General features: G+C 37.5%; 1 protein-coding gene and 1 pseudogene across 3 annotated transcripts; one reads left to right on the plus strand and one right to left on the minus strand.

The window, feature by feature from the left end:
* Positions 1-3,188: 3,188 nt before the first annotated feature.
* Positions 3,189-4,681, minus strand: LOC120287099 (annotated as a pseudogene).
* Positions 4,682-6,741: 2,060 nt separating this feature from the next.
* LOC108954969 (protein IRREGULAR XYLEM 15-like) lies at positions 6,742-10,952 on the plus strand. Of its 3 annotated transcripts, none has more exons than XR_005545563.1 (2): positions 6,742-7,646; positions 10,523-10,952. XR_005545563.1 is itself a non-coding variant. In XM_039299422.1 (2 exons), exon 1 carries the CDS (start codon positions 6,925-6,927, stop codon positions 7,375-7,377), a length of 453 nt encoding a protein of 150 aa, XP_039155356.1. In that variant the 5' UTR covers positions 6,886-6,924; the 3' UTR covers positions 7,378-7,646; positions 7,966-8,272. The 3 variants fall into 3 exon arrangements, 2 of the variants coding, with proteins under 2 accessions (XP_039155356.1, XP_039155358.1); XM_039299422.1 differs by lacking the exon at positions 10,523-10,952 and adding an exon at positions 7,966-8,272 and having other exon boundaries at positions 6,886-7,646; XM_039299424.1 differs by lacking the exon at positions 10,523-10,952 and adding an exon at positions 7,940-7,955 and having other exon boundaries at positions 6,886-7,646.
* Positions 10,953-26,017: the final 15,065 nt, after the last annotated feature.

Below are 26,017 nucleotides of genomic sequence, written 5' to 3' on the forward strand. Positions count from 1 at the left end.
CCACTGGCACCAAATATCATACGAGTGTCAGCTTGCGAAACATTCCGGTGGAATTGGTCACGACTTGTTGAGGAGTTGATTCTAGGGGAAGCGATTCCAATGCATTTTGCTCTTCCGTTTTCTTTTTTTTCCGTCTCTACTAGAAATTTTAAAATGTCTGCTCCTTAAATTAAAATTGAAAATCACAATGAAGTACGGGTTCTGCATCATGCTATCAATACTGACATGGTTGAGGAACTATTCCTTACTCTCTTTCTGTATTAGTTGTGATGTAGATTGCATTAATCCAAACTTAAGTGGATTCTTGTTGAATGGCCATGATCTTCCTAGTTGCTCTGTGAACGTCACTTAGGCCTTTGTCACCTCTCTTAATCCAATTAATGATGCCAATGCTTCATACTCTAAAATTCTAAAATAGCAAGTTTTGCTCAATCTGATATGATCTATATCTTTAGGAAAGTGTTGATCTAATTGCGTCAAAGATCAAAAGGTCTACACCTTGGGAAGATTAGTTGATTCCTCTGTTACAAGGTAGACAGAATTGGATAGGTAAACAAAGTATTGTGTCATAACTAGAGGCTTCTTTGAACTGTAATGTTTTGAGCTTGTGGCATGTTGCTCACCTACTTTTGTGCCATTACTAAAATCTTTCTTGAGGGGAAAAAGAAGAAGTAGACAGAATGGCGATTTATGGTTGAGTCACGTTATCACGAAACTCCATTCACTCCCACTTCCTTTAACCAACAATTTACCTCAGAAAGTTTTCGCCTCGAAGTGTAGTCCCTTGTCTTTACTAATTCTCAAGTTTCAGTAACAGTTTTAAGTAGCTAAAATCTTCTACAATGAAAAAACAATTTCTGTTATTTTGACCTTCAGATGAAGCAGCATTGTCGCACACCAATCTCTAGGGAAATAGCTGGTCTGTCTGACCAAACTGTAACTACGAGGATCTTTATTCTAGTTTACATCCAATCTCTCCCATCATTTTTCTCTATCTCTTCAACAATGCCAGGATCCAATCATCTTCATTCCTGTTGAAACAAAAGAGGGAGAAAGGTATGGATGATTATGAAGTGTAGTCATTATCTAGCCTGAAGTGTACAGCATAATCTGATAAGAGGAGTATTAAACGGGCCCAAAAATTTCTGATTAATTTCAGTCTTCTCTAGTTAATAATGGCTTTGGTAGCAAAAAAATTTATTAGACACACACACAAAGCATATGCTCCTATTGAGTAGAGCGAAGAATGCCAAGTTTTGGATATGTACTCTTTAATTCATATCACAGACTTTACCGTGTAACTTTACTATTGCTGGATAATGTGGATATTGGTGCCATTGAATACAGATCATTTTATTCAATCAATATGTCTTATGGATGAAATGCAGAAAGTTCTGAAAGGATGCATTGGACTCGACTTTAGAGGGCAGGTTTCTCATTTCAAGTTCTCTTTTCCACTCGAAGCATATGTTGGAAATGATAATAGAACTACCATACTTCAATACAGATGCCCTTAACTTATACCCAACAAAAACATGGTAGAAATCGATGTCATCGGTTAGGTCGACTCGATTGGTCAATTGGTGTTGGCATTAAGCTAGTCAAGTCTCGACACTTCCTTTCCCAGACAGTTAAAATTATTTTTGACAGGAGAAGGTAATGAGTTTGACATCGGGGATTAATCATCATACAGATGCATTCCCATCAAATTGGTGGATTCAAAGAGAGCCTCCCTCCATTTCTTGACCACCTCCAAGCCCGTCCCATAGTTGAGTTTGAAATTAGTTCTCTCTTTTTTGTCCAGTTTTTTTTTCTAATATATAGCAGTTTGTTCGATTCAATTTGTTCTATGTTGCCCGAGCAGATGTATAAGGATATTCCATGTTTACGTAATTCCGTGTATAAATTTATGGGAGGATTGGTGCTGACGCTAGGTGTAATGCTGAATGTCCTGGAACTGACATCCAACTCCATTCATAGAGAAAACTATCATTTCTACTTTGCATCTGAACAAAATAGTTATGAATGGCTTCGCCATCTCCAGTTCCAAGTCTTAACTTTCTCACATTTTCAATGAAATTTCGACGCTCTTTCTCGCCAAAATTAAGATCTTCATAACCTCCTGCCTCAACAACAGGCGATTAAAAAAATTCTTGTCGATCCTTATACCAGCTTTTATCGTTTCAATTCAAGCCTTCTTTTCACATGAGCATCCAACTTCTTGGGGCATCTTTGATCGCGAACTTTCCCAGGATTCAAGTTACGATTGTGGTCAAGATGGAAAGATGATATTCTGTACTTTCCAAGTGGACATAAACAAGCACTAATCTTTGCTTACACATTGTTCCTGACAACGTTAAGCAATCCACACTCTTTCCATAACGAGAACATGCAAAAGTCAAGTATTAGATCTTACTGTCATCTCCATTTTGCGAGCTCCTCCACCGAATCCCACTTGTTTAGCCTATCTTTTCTAGTACTTTTGGAGGACAGAATCGAGTACCATTCCTTGCCTCGGTTTTACTACAATTTCTTTGTCAATTTGATTTCCTTTTGGCTCATCTGTAGCAGTTCTCTTTCACATTCTTCGCCATTAGATAGTGTGACATCATTCTGCACTTCAGTGTTGAAATGAGTTCTTCTCGTGTCTGCTAAAATTACAAAAAACAAAACATTTAATATGACAATTAATTAGTGATATCGGTACATGAAGATACACAAGAAAGCAGTTGCTAACACAATTGTAATGGTAAGCTTTCTCAATTTCTCTCAATCGTTCGACGCAAGATTGGTGGTGTGTTTGAACTAGAGGTCCGATATTTGTGGGGCTGGATTTGAAGAGCATCATAATTTACACCGCGAGGACATCAGATGTTTGTGACCTGGACTTGAGGAACATCATAATCAAATTTTTTTAGTACACGCCGCTGCTCAGCAGCACACGCCACTTCTGGAAGGCTCTTGCCTCTACTGCCCTGATCCTCTACCAACCGTCGAGTGTCGAGGGTTCTACGGGGCTGCAATAAGGGCATCATATAAATGTTTAATATAGAGTTCATCATACTTCATTAGGCTCAGACACATGAGCTGAATAGACAACAAACTCCTTTACCAGATCTTCTGCCACGAGAGGATGGAGAAATGGTAGCATACGGTTGGAACCTACAAAGTCTGGTAAGCATGATGCAGATTCTAGACCAGTCAGTCCATCAGCGACATTAACTGTTGCGTCTTTATATTACAAATGGCATCGGCCAAAGATGTACATAGATGTAACTATAGACTCAAGGAGGATGAATTGGGGCTACATCGTGCCCAAAATTTATCAAAGAAAGGACATATTGCTTTGTCCTATGCATCACTCTCATAGCTTCCTACAATTTGCAAGAAAATTCTCGGGATTGATGGCTTTTCTACGACCATAATTTGAACTACCTGAGACATAGTTGGTCTATCTCGCTCGCTGTCTTGAATGCACCAGCAAGCCACGTTGCATGCTCTGCACACTTCTTCCATCTCCACGAGTCCATTCAATCCGCGGTCCACGAGTGGCAAGACGTCTTCTCCTTTGGCGATTGGATTAGCTACCTGAAGTGGTAGATAATTGCGCGTATCGCTATTCAGCTCCTCAATGTTTCTCTTTCCAGATATGATCTCAAAGAGCAGCTTTCCATAGCTGAAAACGTCGACTTTCGATGTGATGGCTCCTGAAATCCATTCTGGTGCGAGGTACCCTCTGGTTCCCCTCATGGTGGTAATTACACGGCTGACATCCCATCCTGGGACTTTTGCGAGGCCAAAATCCACAATCTGTGGTGCGAGTTCTGCATCCAACAGTATATTCCCTTGCTTGATGTCGCAGTGTACAATGCAATCTCGACACCCCTCATGGAGGTACTCCAATCCTTTAGCAATCCCGATGGCAACGCTGTGTCTGGTTTTCCAATCGAGGGTGTTGGAACCTTTCTGAAACAAATGAGCTGCGAGCGAACCATTTGCAAGGTACTCATGTACTAGGAACCTTTTTGACTCTACTGCACAAAAGCCGTGCAGCCGAACCACATTGCAGTGCTGTATTGTTCCGATAGTTCGAACTTCCGCAAGGAGCTGTTCGTTACTATGGTTTTGGTTCAAAATTTCTTCACTGCTATAGGAGTTGAGTCTGGCAGTATTCCCTGGTAAACAAACTAAACCCGCCTTCCCCAATTTTCTCAGAGAAGTTCTTTGTCACTTTCTTCAGCACTCGATATACAAAATGCATCAAATGGTCGTCTGCTGCATGAGCAGACCGTCTCGTCCTAATAATCACCAGCGACACACTAAAGAACACAAGAAAAGCTAAGGACACAACCACAGCTGCTGTTATGAAATTCGAAATGGGTTTCCTCTTTTTCTTACGCTCCTCCTTCAAGTCCAATGCCGCGGTCCGGACATAGAAATCTCTCGAAAGTACATCATAGGCCAAAAGTCGAACCAAAAATTTCTCATCCGTCCATATCTGACAGTCAGCAATGTTAGCATATGCACTGCGCGAACAGTTGCTCAAGCAAAATGACCTGCATGCTTCGGTGTTTTCAACCATGAACGAATCAGAATTTTTCGGCAAGCGTGTGTTACGCATGAGGAAAAAAATTATCTTCCTTGTCATCACTACATTCCGACGCAGACCTCCTTTCGCCATTGGCCCTGACGATCTTCCAGCTTCAGATTATCTAAGTATCCAAGAGTGCAATCACAAAGCGGTGCATCTCTCTGATTGCAGTTACAAGGAGCACCACAAAAAGGGTAAATCTCACACTTTGTTGTTCGGTGTACCCAAAGCACTTTCCATTCCTGGATATGCTTTGCCAATACTAATTGCTTGAGCAGCCCCGTCGGTTCAAGCACAATCCAAGAAAGATTATGAGGGGCAACCGAGGATTATTTGGAGTGCGTCTCATTCTCATTTGGTGGCATTGTACTCTTTTTTAATGATTTGATTTACGTGGAAAACCCAAAGAATAATAAAAAGACACAGAGTCTTAAGGTGTAGAAAAATCGAATATTCCATCATACAAGTTTAGAATTTATTCTTTTCTTGACAGTACCCTCAGATAAAATGCAAAAAAAAAACAAATTGTCAGCAAAATCGAGGCTCGATGCTTCACAAGCAACAAACGATGGTAGACCAGACTTGACCATTGGGGAGACTTGGTGGCGGGGGAGACCCACCTCGGTCTAGAAAGTACCGACACTTTTTCGAGAGCCTTCATGTCGTGTCTGACACTCAGTTAACAAGTATCAAAAAATGTAATACTGGTCAACTCTCTCGACACTTGAGTCAAGAATTCTGATACTTGAGTTCAGAATTCCGACACATAATTCTGACACGCACAAAGTTAAATTTTAAAATTTTTAATAAATGATGAGTCAAAATATAAATATGAAAATAATAATAATAATAAAAAATAATAATAATAAAAAAATAATAAATGAGGAAAGAACAAAAAAATAGTATTCTCTTCTCTTCTAACTCTTACTTGCTGTGATATACAATTCACCCTCCAATTTATTTTTTTCTCTTCTCTTCCAACACACTATGAGAGCAAGTCTAAAATGTGGATCGCTTATTTTTTTCTCAAATTTTTATAGATTATTGGAATGGAGTTAAATTTCTCAAATTGAAATAATAAATTATATTAACGAATAGTGGATTAATATTTTTAGTGTAAATTCATTCTAAACTCTTGTTCTATTATTTATTTGTTTTTAAATTTGAATCAAATTAATTTGCTTAAAATAATCATAAAAATCATCATATATCTTATATATCAATATACATTTAATATACAACGTATCCCAACATGTTATAATTTTCTATTTTTTGAGAAATAACATTATCACATATCGTGTCACGTCACGTATAGTTGTTGGTGTCGATACTATTTAGGCCTCGGTGGTGGGCTTGGTGAGAGGAGAGGGGGAGAGTACGCAGAGTTGTGCAACTTTTAACATCGCAACTACAAGCAAAACACGTGTCATCCTTCGGGTGAGGGGACAACACGAGGAACGATAGCCTCGTGGCCTCCGTTCCAAACCAATCAATACCATACAAATAATACGATTGGGCCACATATAATCTCATATAGAAGTTGCCACATTAATTTTTAAGGATTTCTAATCAAAGTTCAAATTATTAGGGTTGATTGTGTATAGGATATAAGAATGTGGGGTGCATATGCTTCTCCTACCAAGATAGAGCCTGCTATAGTTGACATGTCTCCCTCAAAATCCAAATAGATAGCTAGATTCATTAACAAGTAATTGTTTGAGGGCAACTGGGGGGGTTACTTAAGAAGCGAAGCCCACGCAAAGAAGCAACAGAGACTCTTGGCTTGTAATCTGTTGTTGGGTCTCTACATCACCAATCCCTCGCCGCTAGCCTATCTTCCTGAGTCCTAAGATGGGTCCACATCACATGGCGTTGAATGAAGTTCATGCCCCATTAATTTCCGTTGATAAGAAAGAGCGACAACAACACCGTACCATAGCGTTGATCAAAGCATATTATCAATTTTCAAAGATTGATGAAGAGATATTCAAATATCGTTGCATGAATATATAAGTAGGAGATTTCACTCATTCGTGGTTTAGAAAAATAGTGTTGTAACTGCAATGTGATGCAAGCACACAAAATAAAAATTCGAAAGGGAAAAAAGAACGCTATGATTAATACGATATATTTCAATGATAATAATGTAAGCCTAGCTAATATTTTCTATCATTATAGTGATTCGTTTCTTTAAAATTCCGTTTACCTACAGTCCCTTTTTACTCCTTTAAAGGAGCTAAGAGGTCTCGGCCTCATTTAAGTTCAAGATCTGCAAGGTTACCAGAGGAGGGTAACTCTCTCTCTCTCTCTCTCTCTCTCTGAGACAGAGCAAAATGAAGAATGTCAACAACAGCAACACAAGACTCATCCTCCTCCACCCTTACATCCAGAAGCAAGGAAGCTCCAACCGCCTATGGCTCCTCGCCTTCATCTCCTTCTTGACCACCGCCTTCGTCGTCACCCTCATTTACACCAGAGAGTATTCCACAACCGCCGCCGCCTCCGCTGCCACCACCACCTTTCCCTCCACCACGACCGCCTATAGCAACGCGCCTCTGCCATCGACCGTCATCAACACCCTCCTTCACTATGCATCCAAGTCCAACGACTCTTTCCGCATGTCCTACCCCGAGCTCAAGCCCATCTCGGACGTCCTGAGGAAATGCTCCTCCCCTCGCAACTTCCTAGTGTTTGGCCTCACTCATGAGACCCTCCTCTGGAAAGCCCTCAACCATCACTCAGAAGCGAAGTACCGCATGGATGAATTTCACTATACCATCGGGTGATTGCCCCCCAAAAAAGTTTCTATTCGAGCATAATGCCGATGAGAGACAATGTCAAGACAAAGCAGTTTCCCTGAAATTGCCAGCTCTGTGCTGCATACCTGACAAGAGCTCCCACAGGCCCAGTCCTTGAAATTGGATGGTGATGGCTTAGTCATAGAGTGAGAGTTTAGAGCTGCCAAAGCCATTGATATCTGCGTGAGGAAGATTATCTCCTCCCGCCAGTGCTTGTCCCTTCGTACGAAGGAACCCCACTCTGTGACGTCCGCCAGGTATTTGTGATTTAACCCAATTGAATCCTTTGTGTAATTCACGGATTTAAATGTTTTGACTACTAGTTTCGTGATATTCTTCTCCTTTTTTTTTTAGTTTTTTCCTGTTATATTGTTGCCCTGGTCAATCTAGATGGATGAGTTTATTCTATTTCCACACAATTTCGTGTAAATTTTTTTGGGAGGGTTGCTGCTGTCCCTCGGTTTAATGCTGTTATGAAACCGGCTTATGTTGTGTGTCTCGTAGAATTTTCCTTGATGAGATTTTTTCTTATTGTGTATGGGAGGCTCAGTCTAGTGAGGACTTCAGTTCTTCCAGGTTTACAGTTACCAACTCTTGACAGTACTTTAGTGGAAGAATCTAATCGAGCCTAACAAATGGCAAGAGTGGCACAGAGCATGGGAGGAAGTTTCTGTCTGTATTTGAGAAGGTAATCTTGTTCATTTTGATTTTTGATTTTTTCTTTTCTCTGCATTGCTAGAAAGGATGATGCCAGGGATGACTTTGTTTTTCTTATGAATTGGAAATTAGAAATGGAAAACTGAGGTTGAGTTGCGTGGCCTTAACTTAATGCTAGCTGACTCCACGTTTATGGTGCATCAATTGTGGTGCATTGATGGGAAAATTCTTGCATGCTAGAACTGCTTGGATAGATGGCATATGCATCAGATACAGGCGATAAACTTCAAGAAACATATACATACACTAGGCTTAGGACTTTTTTTAAGTAAATTTCCCTGATATACATAAGTACCTGCACTTGGTTTGCATCTAAGCAAGAAGCATTATTATCATTGCATCCATTTCCACCATCAATCAAGTTTCTTCGAAGGTCCTATGAGCACATGTAATATTGAACTGAGGATCAGTCCATCTGTCCTCCATGAGAGTCAGATACAAAGCTTGTATGCTTAAATAAGCATACGCTTTGTTGATTTACAGATGGATCAAAAGCATTGTCATGCCCAACCCCACCTTCAAAAAGACATGCTGGGATTCACCTTTCTAAGGAGAATAATACTACATAAATCATACTAGCACTCAATGTCATTAATTTAACTAGAAAAGTACTTTCATGGCAACATAAGAGTTCCACCATATAAGAAATTTTCCATTGTGTGCTCGTACGTCAAAAGATGCTGATAAAATGGTTAACGAGACTACATTAACTCCCAAAAACATAAGATTACTACCAAATAAGAAGTATTTCTTATAATATGGAATAGAGAAAAAGCATATCGATAAATGTACAATTGACATTTTGAAAACTGCATCTTTGCTTTTCTTTTTCTTTTTCGGCTTAGTCTGTTGAGCCTTAGCCTTTTGCTTCTTCTCATATTGTCGCTTTCTAGTTGCATCAATAGGATAGAGGCAAATTTAGAAGCTACGAAGGATTCCATGAAAGAGTTCGTTCCTCTCTATCGAATCAATCATGACGGCAATTTGTTCGGTTCAATATTGTTGTCTTCACTTTAGAAAACAATCTAAATCCTGCATCGTGTTAATGATTGTGCATTTTGTTTGAAGAAATGCACGCTGGTCAATTATGAAGAAAATAAAGGCAGTGTATACTTTTTCTCAATCATCAAGCGTACATAGGTGTAATAATTGTACTAAACAGTTGATATTGCAGTTTTTCACCTCTCAGTGTAGATAAGCAGTTGTTTTTACTAAATTGAGTTGAATGGATTTTCATACGCATAAATTTTTTTTATGCATAAAAAACAAAAGTTATGCGATAATCATTAAAAATAGAAAATTCACATGGAAAATATCCATGGAACTCAGCTCACACGCACTTGTGTGCCGTTTTAACTATTGCATTCCTCTAAATTTATAAAAGAAGAAATACGAAAGTAATCTCTACAGTGCACGAGGACTAGTCTTTATAATAAGGGAAAACCCATTTCTGTCTGACTTTTGCTTTACTTCCAAAATTACCCTCACAAAGAAAAAAAAAACTGCTTAAAAGTGTATGAGGAAATGGCACGCCTTGGTCCTCGAGTGCTGAGATTTACCCAAGTTGCTAGGAGTTACTTTTACTGCTCAACCTCTGTCGTCGGCATTTCTTGATAAACCTTTAATCGTGATTGTGCAGGCATACATATACTGTAGCTGATTGTGCGTGATGATACATGATGTTTATACCAAAATCTCGCCAGGCTCGTTGTCAGCCTTTTCAATGCAACGGGAAATACTTGCTTGGATTCGTGTCTAGTAAATTAAATGCATGACCATTGTTGATTTTTTGAGATTGACATACGGCACTCATGTGGATTCACAATATTAATAGTTATGATCCACACAATTCAATGGACCAAGTCTAAGGAAGATATTCTCAATGTAGTGAATTTTATGGGAAGTGTACTGATATTCTATTATTCGTGTAAAGCTTCGAATAGTTAATTAGTTTGCTTTGATATACGTGCATGCTATCTAAAATGTCGTTGGCATATTTCAAGAGTAACTCTTCATCAAGCAATTTATTTTTTGTTTGGTTGGCAATAATTAGGATTGTCATGATGTTAGATAGCGTAAGATTGATACTTGAAGGAAAAGTTTTTTTATTTAATTTTCACAATGGGTAGTATCGAAAGATAGATGCTGTGCAAAAGAGTTGAGTTGTAAGACTTTAGGAAAAATTGTGGTAAAATTCATAAACCTATTGTTCAGCGGTCAATTTAGTAATAAAATTTTTAATTATGCTAATTTAATCTTAAATCTTTTAATAATTTATCAATGTAGTCCTTTTAACCAAATTAATCAAAACTGCTGATGCGACAATATAATCAATACCAACTATCTCATGTGATATGACCAGTATTAACGTGGATGATTTTTAATTTTTAATTTTTTTGAATTCTTTTCTTTTCAGAAGTAGCTGGTCTTAAGCCATGATCGAAGATCAACCACAAGCAATGGACAATGAGGGTTGGCCTCACTTGGGCAAGGGTCGCCCTTGCCCAGTGATTGATGAGGGCCATCGGACCATCGTCGGCCTCGTCAACTGCAACAAAAAAGGGAAAGAAAAGAGAAAAATAAAATAAAGTCTAAAAATTGAGAAAAGTTACAAAAATTGTCCATATTATTGTTGACGGTGTCACGTAGAATAATTGACATCCACATTATGATTTGTTCAAAACCCCTAAGGCGAGTTCATTTGTGTGGTTCAAAGTGTAATGTAGACGATAAAATGCAGGATTTCTTCCACACTAATTTGGATAGAATCAAAATTTAGTGATTACATTTCGAATCAATCTTGACTGAAATTTGTTGGATTCGATCTTGTTGTGTTCACCATAAAATAAAATAAAAAAAGAAAGAAATTATTCGTCACCTGATTTTTGCCCGCAAATTACGTCTTTTTATAAAAAGGAAATGGAGGTTTATAATATATATAACAAATGACAAATTAAAAAAAGTGCTCAATTGGGTCTAGTCCATCGTACCTCAACCCACGAGGCCAGATCATTCAAGTCCAAATTTTGATCAATTTGGCATGGGCCCCTTTGAAAAGACTGGAAGAAATTTCAATGATTTGCAGCCCAAGGTCCTGGATCTCCTTCTAATTCGGCTCGCGATTTCAACTTCATCGCTCGTCTTCAAGCTTCGAGGAATCGGTATTCAGGTTTCTCGCCGCATTCGTGCTCTTCAATCGCGATGCTCCCGCGCTTGAGCTTCGAATCATTTACTCGGTCAATGAGCTCGAGATTGTTACCCGGACCCTCAACAACCCGAGGCCTTTGAGCTTCCAGTTTTCACTTAGCATGGAAGTTTATAAACTCATTCGATCGCTCCAACAGGATCAAATCTCTCTCATTCTCTGATTTCTATTTTTTTTTTTATTCAATTGGCGACATTGATTTCTCGATATCTCGCGTGTCACCAGCATTTTGCCTGAATCAGCTCTGATTCCACCGACGCAATCAGTTTAGGAGCTCATCTCCAGCGACGCTATCAATTCAGGATCTATATTTCCTCTTCACCGAGCTTTACCTTTGATTCTTTCAGATGTTTGTCGCTGAAGTCTGCTCTCTTTAGGTCGTCGAAGATCGCATTGGATTGGATTTCCTCTGTTATGCTCTGTTTTACGGTCAGATAGATCGAAGTATTCAAAGCTGATTCGTTTTTTCCTTCACTGGCCCGATTTTCAACACCAACGCTTCCACGACCTCCACTCTCCGGTCCGATCACCATTCGTAGCCAACCACTGCACTTTCAAAGAATGAGCAAGCTGGAATGCGTATTGAGATTCTGAGAGTCGTTTAGTCGTGAAGGAGAAAAATCTGAGTTTCACGGCTTGATGATGCTGAAAGGCATGAAGAGAAATGGTGATGAAAGTGCAGAAGTAGGATTTGTGTTCTAGAAAAGAAATTCTTGAATCAGCTTTATATAGGTGAGGGCTTTTTTTCGTTAATGAGTGGATTTTAGCTGCATTCATATTGTCTACGCAAAAATAACTACGAAAAAGAATTGTTCTTCACGATCTCCACTCACTTGCTAATTCTTAAATCGGTTTAGGCACAAAAGAAAAAAAAATTGTGTCGATTCCATGATTTGGTTTCGTGTTCTCTGTGCCCGCAATCGATACTATGTCTCAAAGATAAGGACAGGAGCTCATCCATAGTAGTGGCTAAATCTGAATGCGCCTCAACACAATACGCATGAGATAATGCGGTTTACACTAAGTTATTAAGCATGATTTCTTGATATTCGTCTCGGTTGCTTGAAATCTGAATGCGTGAGTATGCCTGTTCTCTGTACATGTTATATGCTCAGCTGAGATGGGGGGTTTTTACTATGGTTGCCGGTATGGTTCGGAGATGATGTCCGTAAGCGTGATGGTTTCTAGTACTCCATTCATTAATTGACAAACATGAAAGCAATAGCTCACGGATGTAGTTCATGCACTATTGAGTCTTTTTTAGCAATTTGTACCATGTTAACTCTTGACCTTGATCACTAGTATGGTAGTGACATTTAATCTAGAAAGTTTCTTAAACCTTATAACTGATATATTCATCTTTTAATTCTGGTAGTTAATTGGCCATTATCCAAAAACGAAACATTTTCCAATAGTTAATTGGCCATTCATCTTCCATATTTTGTTATGGCATCAAAATTTATATTCTTAAAGCATTATTTCCTATTCAAAAGCTTTTTAATCCTTAATATGAATTTTTTTTCATGCATGGCCGGTGTATGTCCCTTATATGTTTGGTCTTCTAAATGATAGGATATAAAATTGAGAGGATTTTATTATATCATATCCACTATTTGATTATTGTAATAATAAAGCCGGATATATTCACATCATATTATAAATTGTTTCGTATGAACGCCTATATGAATCACAAATTTTACAAACGGAGTGATAAAAATCTCTCGCAAAACTTTTATTTATTTTATTTTCTCTTTTTTAATTAATTTCTTTTTTATTTCTTTCTTCCCCATTCCATCATTCTCTAATAAAATTGTATTAAATAGAAAATTGTACTAATATACCTAAAATACTAAAACATCTAAAATATGTAATAGATATATTTATTTATTGAATTTATATTATAAGATAGAATTAAATTCGAATATATAAATAAAAATAAGATTAAATCAAAAAATAAATTTTATTTTTGTTATTTTGAATTTCTCATATTAGAATTCGAATATTATTTATATTCAAATATAAATTTAATTTGTTAATCTAAGAAATTTGTTATTTAAAAAAAAAAAAACTTTCCTATCATCGATATCATAAATCATATCTCCCTTTATTTCACCCCTCCTATGAAATAATTTTATTCAATCTATATCCCTTTTATATCTGATTTTATCATATACCAAGCAAGCACCAAACGAAAGATGGGATCAATTTTATCATATCCCGAATTTTATCCCAGTTGCCAAACGCAACCTACATGTCTCTTGATTATCCAATTCACGTTCACATATAATTATCTCCATAAAATCTTGTTCAGATTGTCATCTATTCAATTAGCAACAATAGAAAATGGATTGTTGGTGCAAGAAGCCTTTGTTCATACATGTTCTTAAGATCCACTTATAGAAAGAAAAGAAACGAATATGACCTTCCCATTTAAAAGCGTGCTCAATATGATTAAAAAAATAGCAGTTTAAAGTGGTTTATGAATACATTTTTTAGGAAACTTTTTTAAAAGTCTAGTAGAATATTATGACTGAATAAAATATGATTAAGCGTATTGGTACTTGTTGTGAAGAATAATATATGATGATGCACAAGGTCAGAAATTTTTATGATCTCTATTTCGTAAAAAGAAGAAATTCAAGAACCTTCTATTAGGTCTTCATCTTCATCTACCAATGAACTGGCGATGTACTTGAGAATGGATTACTCCAAATACATTAGTAAAGCTAATAAAGTCAAGATTGACATTCTAAAAATGGTGGAAAAGGAAAGCCAATAATTTTTTTATTCTTTCCACCGCGGCTCATGACTTGCTAACCTCACCGGCATTTATGATACCATTGAGCTCACGCTTAATACTAGTCAACATACTTTGGGAGACAAAAGGTGCAGCTTATTTGCAGAATGCTTAGAAATGGTTGTAGCAAGACATGATTGGTTTCGCAAGAATTGGCTTTAGAGAAACGTGCCCAATATGAAAAGGAGGACAATGACGACACCGTATCATATGAATCATAGTGGGGAACACGACATTGAAAATATAGAATTTATTAGAAATATTGTTTGGTGTAATTTGCATGTATTCATTATTAGGACACCATTATGTGTAATTTTCTTTTGCAAGATATTTGAAGATATATTTGTATTTCAATTTGGTTTAATTGAATGAGTGTTCTTCGTTAATTCTCCTCAATTGATTTCAATTATTTTTAAATTTTGCTAAAAAGTTAGTTAATCTCTTCTTGAATTTTTCATTAAAAATTAAAATTAATTTTTTTAAAAAATGGGCCCGAGCCAATGGTGGCCCCACCCAACATTTCCATAGTATCAACTCCAGCAGCTTGTGTTATATAGTTGTGGGCTATACCCCTCAAGTTTGGTTTGGCCATCCCAAGCATTCTTCCACATCCAAACTTCTCCTTTCTGATGTCCATATCTGTTAGTGTGGACTCTCCGATAAATTGGTGGTCGTTTAGGACTCTAGGCGTCTCCTCCGAGGTCGACATCAAAAGTTTCAAATATGCCAGTTAAGGCCATCCCCCGCATGGAAAATTTGGCCCTTTTGGAGGTCGCTTCGGGAGACCTAGAAACTGTTCTTGGACCTTGAACGTCAGCTTGAACAAATCAGCTCTGAGACCATAAAAGGGAAGTAGGCAGTATATCACAATCGTATGGAGACTATGCATATTGACATTGTAATGCAGCGTGTTAGGATCATGAACTAACCGCTTCACTTGTTATGAAAAAAGTGTCATTTTTTCTCATGGCCATGTAAGTATCACCGACAACTAAAGGCCGCAGCTCATCCTCGGAATTAATGTTAAAAAATAATCAACGTTCCATTGACAAAAAGACTCCTAGATTATTTCCTTCTTATCATCCTCACCTTTGATCGAATGAGTATAAAACCCTTTCGCAACTTCAAAATAAATCTCCTCGGACATCGACAAAAAACCAAAAATCTAACCCAACCAGCTAAACCATTTGCCTAAATGGAAATCTCTCCCGTGTGAAAAAAAATTCAAAGTCGATATCCCGTCTCTTCCAACACATCTCTAGCAGCAAATGTAGACAAATACATTTGATTAGCAATTTTCGAAATTTTACATGTCACTGCAGTAAGCTTAACCAGACACGGGTGTTAACACTTGAATTTTACTTGATAAATCAAATATGCATTTAAGTAATAAAAATGAGAAAGAGAAAAAGAATAGAAGAAGCCCTATCCATCATTTCATATGGCCCTATTCGCGCACCTGCGGCCCATCTATAAAGCCTGCCCATTTCAGCACTTTTAAGGGGGAGTGGGGGAAAACACGTGAAAAAAAAAAGTAAAAAAAAGATCTTCTTCCATAAACAGTCTCCTCCCTCCAAATCTGAGGGGGAGACCACATAATATTCAGTCATGTTCATCATCATTGGTAATTCTCTCTCAGACCTTTCTCTCTCCATAACCACTCGCCCAGAGGACGCAATGCCAAGGTGGGATTGTCTGTTTTTTTCTGAGTAGGAGGGGACTGAGGATCGTGTTTTGGGAGAATGTCATGGAGAGAGTGAGGCAAGAAAGGGCGGTAGAAATAATTACTCTGGAAGAAAAAACACAGAGTGGGGATGAAAATAAATTTTGAGAGCACTCCGGGAGATTTTCAGACTCCTTCCTTCGCGGTCAGACGTCCTCCGTCATCACTCGCGGCCATTCCCTTACGACGACCCAAAAACTCTCTGTTATCCTCTGTTTTAACATTCAATCCATCCTATGTTTTTACGCCGATCAGTGTAGCCGGCGTACTTGGAGTCCCCATTCTGGCTTTCGATCATTGCTCGTCGCTTTGGATCTCTTGCCTCAGTGAAGTGTCCGGAGGAACGTTGCCTGGCCCCGTTTCGGAGGCGTAAACTCTGAAGCTGTCAAGTCCCGCTCGATGTCCACGTATCCATCTCAAGTTCGTTGATCGACACTTACCTGAACCTTCATGGACGAGTCTAATCAGCACTCGTGGTTGAAAATCCCTCCTCGGCAAGGTTGGTTTTGCAGCAACTTGCACTCAAGATTTTTTGGTCATTTCATAAATGAAGATTTAGTTTGAAGTTGACGCTGGTGTATGTCTGGGAAGAGACCAGGTTTGAAATCATTTTCTTGCCTCGATGAATCAAACCCTTTCCGCAAAGAAAGAAGTATTTGGATTGTGTTGTGGTGTTGATACACTCATTATGTCTTTTTTTTTCCTGAGATGCTCACCAACTGTTTGATGGAATGCATGAGTTGAATCTGTGACCCTCGCCTTGTGTTGTTGATTGATTAGGAAGCAAAACTGACACGTTCGGATTAATTTTGTTGAAAGATACTGATTATGGGATGTGGTTGCTAGTCTAAGCATCGTGGATTAAATTTTTTTTCCCCATTTGCTACGGATCTGCTTTCCAGTACACTTTGAGGTATCTCAATATGTCACCGGCTATCTATTTTTGCTATTTTTTGCATCTCCATGGCCACATGGTGTGGTCGTTTTTCTTGGTGAGAAACGTGGCTCGAAATCTTTGACCCAGACGTTGATTAGAGGTGAGGTTCTTTACGCTCATATCCCGGGTGTCCTTCCGCTAATCTTGGTTTATACATGACGATTAACGGACAATGGCCGTGCTCTAGGCGACTGAAGCCAGACAACGGCGACGTTACATTCAATGCTTGAATACGTCGATCATTGATGAGGTTGAGTTGGTTTCTTTAGCAGAGCAGAGCTCCCAGGATGTGCGCGAGGAAGATTATAGGAAGAAGACGACAGGGCCAAAAAGAAGAATAAGAAGGAGAGAAGAGAATAAATAGGAAAATGGGCCTCTTAATGGACAATGAATTCATTGTGGGCTTAGAATGAGAGAGTTGGGTTAGTGCCGTTATGTTCAATTCGGTTTTACTGGTGATTGGGCTATGGATCTCGTTTTTTTTTTCGCGAATTTGGGTTTGATTAGTTTCTGGTGGGAATTGGGCTCAATTCTATGATATGAGCCCAGTTTGAATTTTTGATCAAGCCCTCTTAAGGCAATAAGCCCAATGAATCGTGCCCATAGATCTGATATGTGTCAGCCCGTGTCCGTGCCGGGTCTGAAGGCTTAGCCGAGGCCCCTATTTTCGAAATATATAATAAGAATAATAATAAATGAATAAAATTTGAAGATATAAAAATATAAAAATCGAAAAAAATTGAAAAATGGTTTGAAACATGGACCTTGATTAGGTTGTTAAGCCAGTGTTCTTGAAAAATACGGGCAACACGTAAAAACTCCAATAAAGTTGGTGGAGGAGGAGGATACTATGGAAAAAAATGAGGATTTCGAAGGAAAGTGGAGCAAACTGACCAAACAATTAAAGTTACTCCCGAATTTCCTGCAAATCCTGGTTGCATCTCATTGCAGACCATGTGGATCTCCCCTCAAAGCCAAGTAAGCATGGTTGAGAGAGCCTCTACCAACGAATCACCTTCATTTCCGTCCTAATATCAACTCCAACAGCTAGCCTCATAAAGTGATGGTGGTTATACCCCTTGAGTTTGGTTTGTCCATCCCAATCATTCTTCCTTACCCAAACTTCTCCTTTCTTCTTGTGATGTCCATACCTTTTAGCATGGACTCTTTAATAAATTGGCGGTTGCTTAGGACTCCAGCATCTCACCTCCGAGGTCAACGTCAAAAGTTTCAAAAATGCAAGTTAAAGCCATCCCCCATACGGAATATTCAGTCCTTTTGGAGGTCGCATCGAGAGACCTTAAAACCACTATTGACCTTGAATGTCAGCTTGATTTGTTCCTTGACCAAATCAGCTACATGGCCAGAAATGGAAAGCAGGCAGTACATCAAAATCATATGGAGACTACGTATACTGACATAAATGCAGCGCCTTAGGATCATGGACTAATCATCTCACTTGTTCAAAAAAACCATCATTTTCTCAGAGTCATGTAAGTATCACCAAAAGCTAAGCGCCTCAAAATCGCCCTCAGGATTAATGTTCGAGAATAATCAATGTTCCATTCGTAGAAAGACTCGTGAATTATATTTCCTTCTTATCATTCTCACCTTTGATCGAATGAGTATAAAACCGTTTCACAGCTTCAAAATAAATCTCATCGGACACCGATAGAAAACCAAATCCAACCCAACTGGCTAAAACTATTTGCCTAAACGAAAATCCCTCCTGTGTGAAAAACTCAAAAGTCTTTACGCCATCTCTTCCAACACACTTCTAGCAGCAAACGTGAGATATCTATCGAAGCAAGCTTGGTTCCGTTTGGGGAACCCAACTTGCAGAGGAGTTGCGACCTCCTATTCGCTTTGTTATGCCCTCAGGTGTGATCAAGAACTGCTTCCCTTCTTTTCCAGCTGCGTGTTTGAGCAACATTCTCACAGGAGAGGGAGGATTTCTAAGGATTTTTTGGGTCTTTGGGATGAAATTGAATGGGTTTGGAAGAAACAGGCTAGATTCGAGGAAGATAAGCTAAGAGAAAGCGATTAGTGGCTTTGATTTGAAGAAATTTGAAGCAAAATCTAAGTGAGTGAGAAAATTTGTGGATTGAGAGTGAGAAATGAGAATATGAGTGGAGAGTAAACAAAATTGAGAAAAAGCAGCAGATGGGGGAAATTGATTATTTTCATACACAATCAGTCATGCAAAATACAAATATCTCGTGGTGCGTATCGCCTACATGAAAAGACTAGTTGTCCATTAAACAAACAAAAATTACGTAAAATAAAAAATAACTCAAAGCAATATAAAAATATATATTTCTTAAAAATTAGGCATTTATCGCACAATCATATTATTTATCATTGATGAAAAGTAAACAAATTTGTTTTTATGTCCTTTGTGTGTGAATGACACGTTATGGAACAATGGTAGATGATAAATTTCTTATCTATGTATTTAAACCAACGTGCCCTTTCGTCTCGCGCTAAAATTTGCCCTCATCTACATGGAGCGCTCTATCTCTAATTTTGCAATGTAATTTAAAGGAAAAAAAAAAGTGTAAAGTCGGCCAAAGAAGAAGTTAACCACCTACTTTCCACTACTCGGTGCACTCGGATGAAATTCCTCAATTGTCTGGACAGTGAACAACCAACGTCATCTTGTACCATTTTCTATTTTATAGAATTGTTGAATAAATTTTTGGTAAGTTATTAAAAACATAGCCAAAACGTTCGTTTAGGGTTTGTTTTCTTAAAAAGAATTTGTATAGGGTAAGATAAGAAAAAAAATATCAAGTATTATATATCATCATCCAATTATAATTATTAAATTTTATTATTTATTTAATATGACTTGCATGAGGAGTAAAATAATCGTGCATGTGCGTGTAAATTTTAATTCCAGGCTACTGTCTTTGCACTATTTACATTGCTACCCAACAAGAGAGAACGCTATGTAAGCATCAATTTCGATAACAAAGGTGACTCGCATCGTCAGACATTTGACCCGATCAGTCCATAACTCGACGCCTATTGAATTCAATTTGTTGAAGTGAAGCAAACAGCCACCTTTTTGTTTTTTTGATTAAAAAAATAAAAATTCATTGACAAGCTATGCAACAGCCAAAGTGCCTAAATCTAATTGAAACTAGAAGCAAATCAAGGCCCGATTGACCCAATGGTTGGCTTGAGAGGCATAAATGAGATAATGGCATTGAGGTCATCAAAAAAGTTACATCGTTATACATTTGACCCAATGGGTCCAAAGTTTGACCCGAATTGAGTTCAATTTGTTGAAAAAGTGAAGCAACAACCCAATTTGAGAGCCCAAATCTGATCGAGACTCGACGCAAATCAAGGCCTGATTGGCCCAATGGCTGGTTTGAGAGGCACAAGTGATACAATTGCACTGAGTAAAGTTTTTTATATTAAATTGTTATTCATATGAAATTGATAAATGTGAGGTTGTATAATTGTGATCGTGAAAGATTGAAGTGCATAATTGTCTGCTATTATTGTCACCTAACTTATCACTTGGTGAGTAAGTTTCATCTAATTTAGTTCTTAGTAGGTAACGAAATATCAAAGTAGTTATAGCAACTTTCTCATCCTTATTAGTTACTTCTTATACAGAAAAAGCATATGCGGTTCTCTTGCCAATGAGTTACATTTCCATTTTATTATTAATTTTTCAAGATGTCGAGTAACTTTTAAAAACTCGGTAATTAGAATCGTCTCATCTCCTAACTTACTTGTAACATCAAAATAGTAACTATCAACATGCAAAGTAATTGCACTCAATACCATATTCACAATAAGGGTAACTTGTTATATAAGAAAAGAGAGGGCGCATGTTTTTGCTAGTGCCGGATGGAGAAAGATTAGGATGCTCTCTCCGTTAGAGACTAGCGGCAAAGACGGGGTGCTACAATAACAAAAATGGGTTATTTGAAGAGGAAGAGAATGAACAGACAGATATGCAAGTGGAGGAAGATGTTGCTGATGAAAAGAGTAGGGGTTGGCGGTGGTCAGCAACAATCGCCTTTCAATTGGGTAGTTAGACTGAAAGACAATTAGCTAGATGCGCCAAAAATGACATTCTTAGATTCAACCAATGCCCAAAGTATATAGAGAAGTTATCATACCCAGGCCCATAGAGGGTAGCTCCCTTCTATATCTTCAAAGAAAAAAGTGATTTTTCTATAAGTTAGTAACTTTTCACCTGAATAAGTGGCTTTCAAAATATTAGTAAGTGGTACATTTCCACCTAATTGGCAACCTTCAATTGGCAAATATGTAATTAGTCGAAGTGACCTTTCATTTCATTAGAAACTTTTATACAGAAAAAAAGGGAGTATTCACCTTTCAAATTTCTTGGTTTGATTATCAATTTTTCTTTAGGAAAAGATAATTTTCAATCCATCGAGAGTTCGCAGATTTTAAAAGTCTTGATTTAAAAAGTCGGAACTTTAATTTAATTAGTAATTAGTTGGTATGGCTTATAATTTTAATATAATAAAATACCTACTAGTATATCAAGAGTTGGCAACATTCACAAATAGTAGCTATTTTGAAATATTAGATAACCAAATATATTTATGTAGTCAGCAACTACACTTCTGCAATAATTTCTTCAATGATCCAGCAATGGCCAGTAAAAACAGCATGAATTTTCTCCGCTTTTAATCTCACGACACCATATCACCCCATAATTGGAATCTGACACCTCAACAAGATGACTTTGGCTCCGAGGAGGTTCTTTTATGTTTTGTTTGCCAGAACATTGCACAAGCAAATACATTTTAAGCATTTAAGTAGTTTCCGTTCGGATTTTTTTGTCTCTTTGTTAGATGGGCAGTTCAAGGCATTGATCACGACGTTGCGAGAAGATCGTTGCTGGGATGAAAGGCTACATCTTTTTTTCCCTGGAGGAGAGATGCTGAAGTGGTTGCTTATGGCTTCACATTGCTTGGGTGACAAGTTCCTAGGATAAGCTTTTTGTTTTGTATTTGGACCAAGAGGAGGAAAAGTGGTTGCCCTGGTCCAGATCCTTCCACACATTAATGCCAAGAAGGGGAGAGGGAGTACTCTATATGCATCATACTATCAAGTCAATTCCGATGACATGTGGCTTGCATATTCCCAACCAAAAGCAGAAAAGTTGATTTTAATCAAGATGATTTGAATCATTTCCAATTTTGCCTCAAGAGTAATGGGAGAAATCTTCCATAAGTGGGGATTCCGAATAATGTCTGGGCAATTAGAGGACAACTTGAAGGCCGTGATTCCAGAAAATCAGTGACTCAGCTTGATCCAGCTTTTCTTTATGTGGTTGGTCATTTACACTCTTTGAGGTTTGTCATGCTAAGGTATCAAACAAATTCATAAGAAGAGAGCTCAAGAGAAGCAAATTTACAGGAGAACCCACCAGTACCAGCTTTAGTCCATGAAACAGGGACTTGCATCCAACACTATGGAGGAGGATATTGCACTTTGGGAAAATGGCCCAAGTCAAACGGATCACGAGGAAAGTGGGCCAACAGTGCAAAGGAATGCATGATGGGGCTGAAGCTAAAATTCCCGGTTTATATCTACTGAATTTGTGTGACGATTTAGTGGAAACTCTAGTGACATCTATAATTATTGGGAAGACAGAAAAAATTATTTGAGACTTCTAATAATGGATTTAAAACCTTGGAATTATTTCTTTTAAATTTCTTACATTGCCTATATCAAGAATGCTACGTTGAAAGAATGATCGAATATACTTGTGTTATTATTCTTCTTACACGTTTTTTTTTCCCAATAGTAGTTTAAGCTTGTCCGTTCAATCATGTTATGACCATGCGATGTGGAATAATGAAGATGACACTGGCGTTGGGGCTGGTTTTGAGAAAGCTCACCAAAGGTATTTAATCAAAATCACAGCTGATTGCAGCTTTTTAAGTCGTCTTAGTTAAAATCGTGGAGCATCTTAAAAAAAATAAGGAAAATCTTCAAATAAAGGCTTAAAATGAGGTCATTTTTTTTAAAGAGGGCCTAGAGTGGAAATTATTTCAATGAGGGCCTTAAGCGGCTAAATCAATGTCAATAAAGACCTGAGCTCATTGTCCAAATGTTCACTGGCTGACAAGCATATGATATTTCCAACAATTGGAATAGGGGCATTTTTGTAATGGAAACGCAATGGAAACGAGCTAGGGGACTCAAGCCCTAGATTCACTCAAGATATGAGCATGTAGAAGAACAAGGTGGTGGGCCCACCTGCCCATCAGAATCACTTTATCTTTTTCTTTCCACAGCAAAGTTGCGTGGAGGAGTGAGGCGAAGTTGCGTGGAGGGAACCTGGCACAAAAGTGATGAGCTATTTCTAGCACTTTTGCTCTAGAAATGAGCATGTAAAAGGAACAAGGTGGTGGGGGCCCACCTGCCCATCAAAATCAACTTTATCTTTTTTCTTTCCACAGAGAAGTTGCGTCGAGGCATGAGGCGTAGTTGCGTGGAGGGAACTTGGCACGAAAGTGATGAGCTATTCCTAGCACTTTTGACTAAGTGAAAAAGACAGAAAAAAAAGAGAGATATTGTCAAATCACATGGAGTTCACAATGATAGGTGTAGTTAGTGCACTCGATTAATATTAGTGATGTTCATTTTTAACATCGATTTAAATAGTAACAAAATAAGCTAAACTCTAGACACAATGTTTATCACATCATCCAATTTTAGTGGATGATTATACTTTCGAAGTGTCATTCTTCATTAAAGTCCAACCACGGAATTCTCTTTATGGACTAAATAATTTGAATGTGACATGCTCTTTCACAACTAGACGAGGTCTTTCTTATGATCTCTCGTATGAAGCATCCAATTATTTTAACATCACTAAGCAAATGAATTCCAAAAAGCATCCAATGAAAAAGGCCCTATTCAAGCGAAGGATCCTTCGCTCTAAAGTAATAGAAAATAAGTTATTAGCATTCTAATTAATCACAAAAAGGTGTTCTTCTAGAGAAATTTCTCATTTCTTTAAATTTGTACATTAGAAACAATTGGATTATGTTCAACCGAGCAAAAAGCTGACCTATTTTCATTCCCGAGCTATGAAAGAAAACTAGTCACACAAGGGACTATATACCCTCTTTCTCTTCCACTTATTCACAATTTATGGTGAGCTATGAAAGAAAACTTGTGCATTATATACTCATTTATTTGAATTTAGACATTTGAAACAACCACATTACTTTCAACTAGGCAAAAAGCTTGATCTGTTTTTGTGCTCAAGCTATGAAAGGAAAATGTAATCCTTATCCAATTCGTAACTAAGAATGCCTAACAATGTATAGAAAATGTGACGTATCAATTATTGGCGAAGACATACTAACGAAACCCTTCTCTCAAGTCAGTACAAGTATTTATGTACTCGCATAACTAATACATCTTGCATAGGGTATGACAAAAGTTCTAAAATTTGTTCTAAAACTTATTATGAAAATATAATCGAGTCCTAAAACTTTCAAAGGTGTAACCAATAAAGGACTTGATTAGACAAACTGCAAATTTAAAAACTTGATTATACTTTTTGAAAGTTTTATGATTGATTGTACTTTCATAATATGTTTTAGAATTTAATTGTACTTTTGAAGATTTTTGAACTCAATTACATTTTTGTAATAAATTTTAAGATTTCTAATACACTTTTCCAAAAATAAAATAAAATGAAAGGATAAAAAATGCAATGAAAATGAGCCACTGGCCGTCAAAATCAAATTGATCATTTTCTTTCCAAAGTGAAGTCGTGTGGAGAGAAGCTAGCAAGAAAGTGATGGACAAATATTTCCCTGAGCTTTTGACTAAGCAAAAAAGAAAACAAAAAAGAAGGAAATTGTTAAATCACACAAAGTCCATAATGATCAGCGTAATTAGTGCACTCTATTAACATTAGTGATGCTCATATGCAACATTTATTTAAATAGCAACAAAATAAGCTGAAACTCTAGACACAATCCCCACAACATCCAACATTAATGGATGTTTTACACTTTCGAAATGCCAATCTTTATGAAAGTCCAAATGCAAAAATCCTCTTTTGTACTAAATAATCTGAAAATGAGTCATTTCTCACTCAAACAAAGTCTTTCTTATGAAGTTTTGTATGAAATATCCAACGTTAACCACCTTCTTCTTTGAAACATCAAATTTGGCGTCCCCAAAGCTTTAAACAGAAGAGTGGAGCAGTGCAGAAAAACGGATTTCCACACACGGGAAGGGGATCCTCGAGGGGGAGAGGGTGAAATTTATTCCCAAAAACATCTAATGAAAAAGGTCCAACTTGAGCGGAATATCCTTCGCTCCAAAGTATTAGAAAATCCTTTGTTCCAAAGTAATAGAAAATAAATTATTGGCATACCAGCTAATCATTTAAAGATGTTGTTCTAGAAAATTCCTTGTTTTTTGAATATATACATTAGAATCAATTGCATTACGTTCAACAAAACAAAAAGCTTGATCTATTTTCATGCCTGAGTAATGAAAGGAAAAGGTAATCCATATGCAATTTATAGCTAGAATGCCTAATGCATAGAAAATGTGAAGTACTGAGTATTGGTGAAGACATACTCAAATCATGACCCTTTTCTCATATCAGCACAAGTATCTCTTTACTTTGCATAACTACTACATCTTGTGTAGAATATTACAGTTGATTTATATGTCAAAGCTATCCTCTCGAGTTACCCAATAGGCCACACTCTAAATTTGGATATCTTCACTCATGAGAGACTAATTTAGTAAACAATTATACAAAATGAAAGCATCAACTTTCCGCATGAAGGCATAGTCATGCGAATTTTAGCTATCAAAATAGTACTATGTAACCACCCTTTAAAATCTGTTGTCCCATTGATGCGTACGCTATAGACTTAATGGAATAACTTTTTAACATAGAATTGCAATATATTCAAGTATATTTCCACCAAGAAATTCCCCTGATTTTTTGGATTTAAGGAGGTAAATATTTACGATTATCAAAGTGCAATAATTCTCTAATAAATTCATTGATTTTGTGGAAGAGAATATGAAACGTGGCAAAAAATCAACTCTTATTTACTGAAGATTCGAGGCGCAATCCTCATAGTTTCGTCGCACCCCGCCCGGCCGCTAGCTAACAACATCTACTTTGTGGTCTTCTGCAGTGCCGTAGCATGGACGACTGATGAGAATGGGCTGAGTGTCGCCCGGGATTTGCTCTAGATA

Source organism: Eucalyptus grandis, chromosome 8 (genome assembly GCF_016545825.1).
Source record: "Eucalyptus grandis isolate ANBG69807.140 chromosome 8, ASM1654582v1, whole genome shotgun sequence".
Classification (NCBI taxonomy): Eukaryota; Viridiplantae; Streptophyta; class Magnoliopsida; order Myrtales; family Myrtaceae; genus Eucalyptus; species Eucalyptus grandis.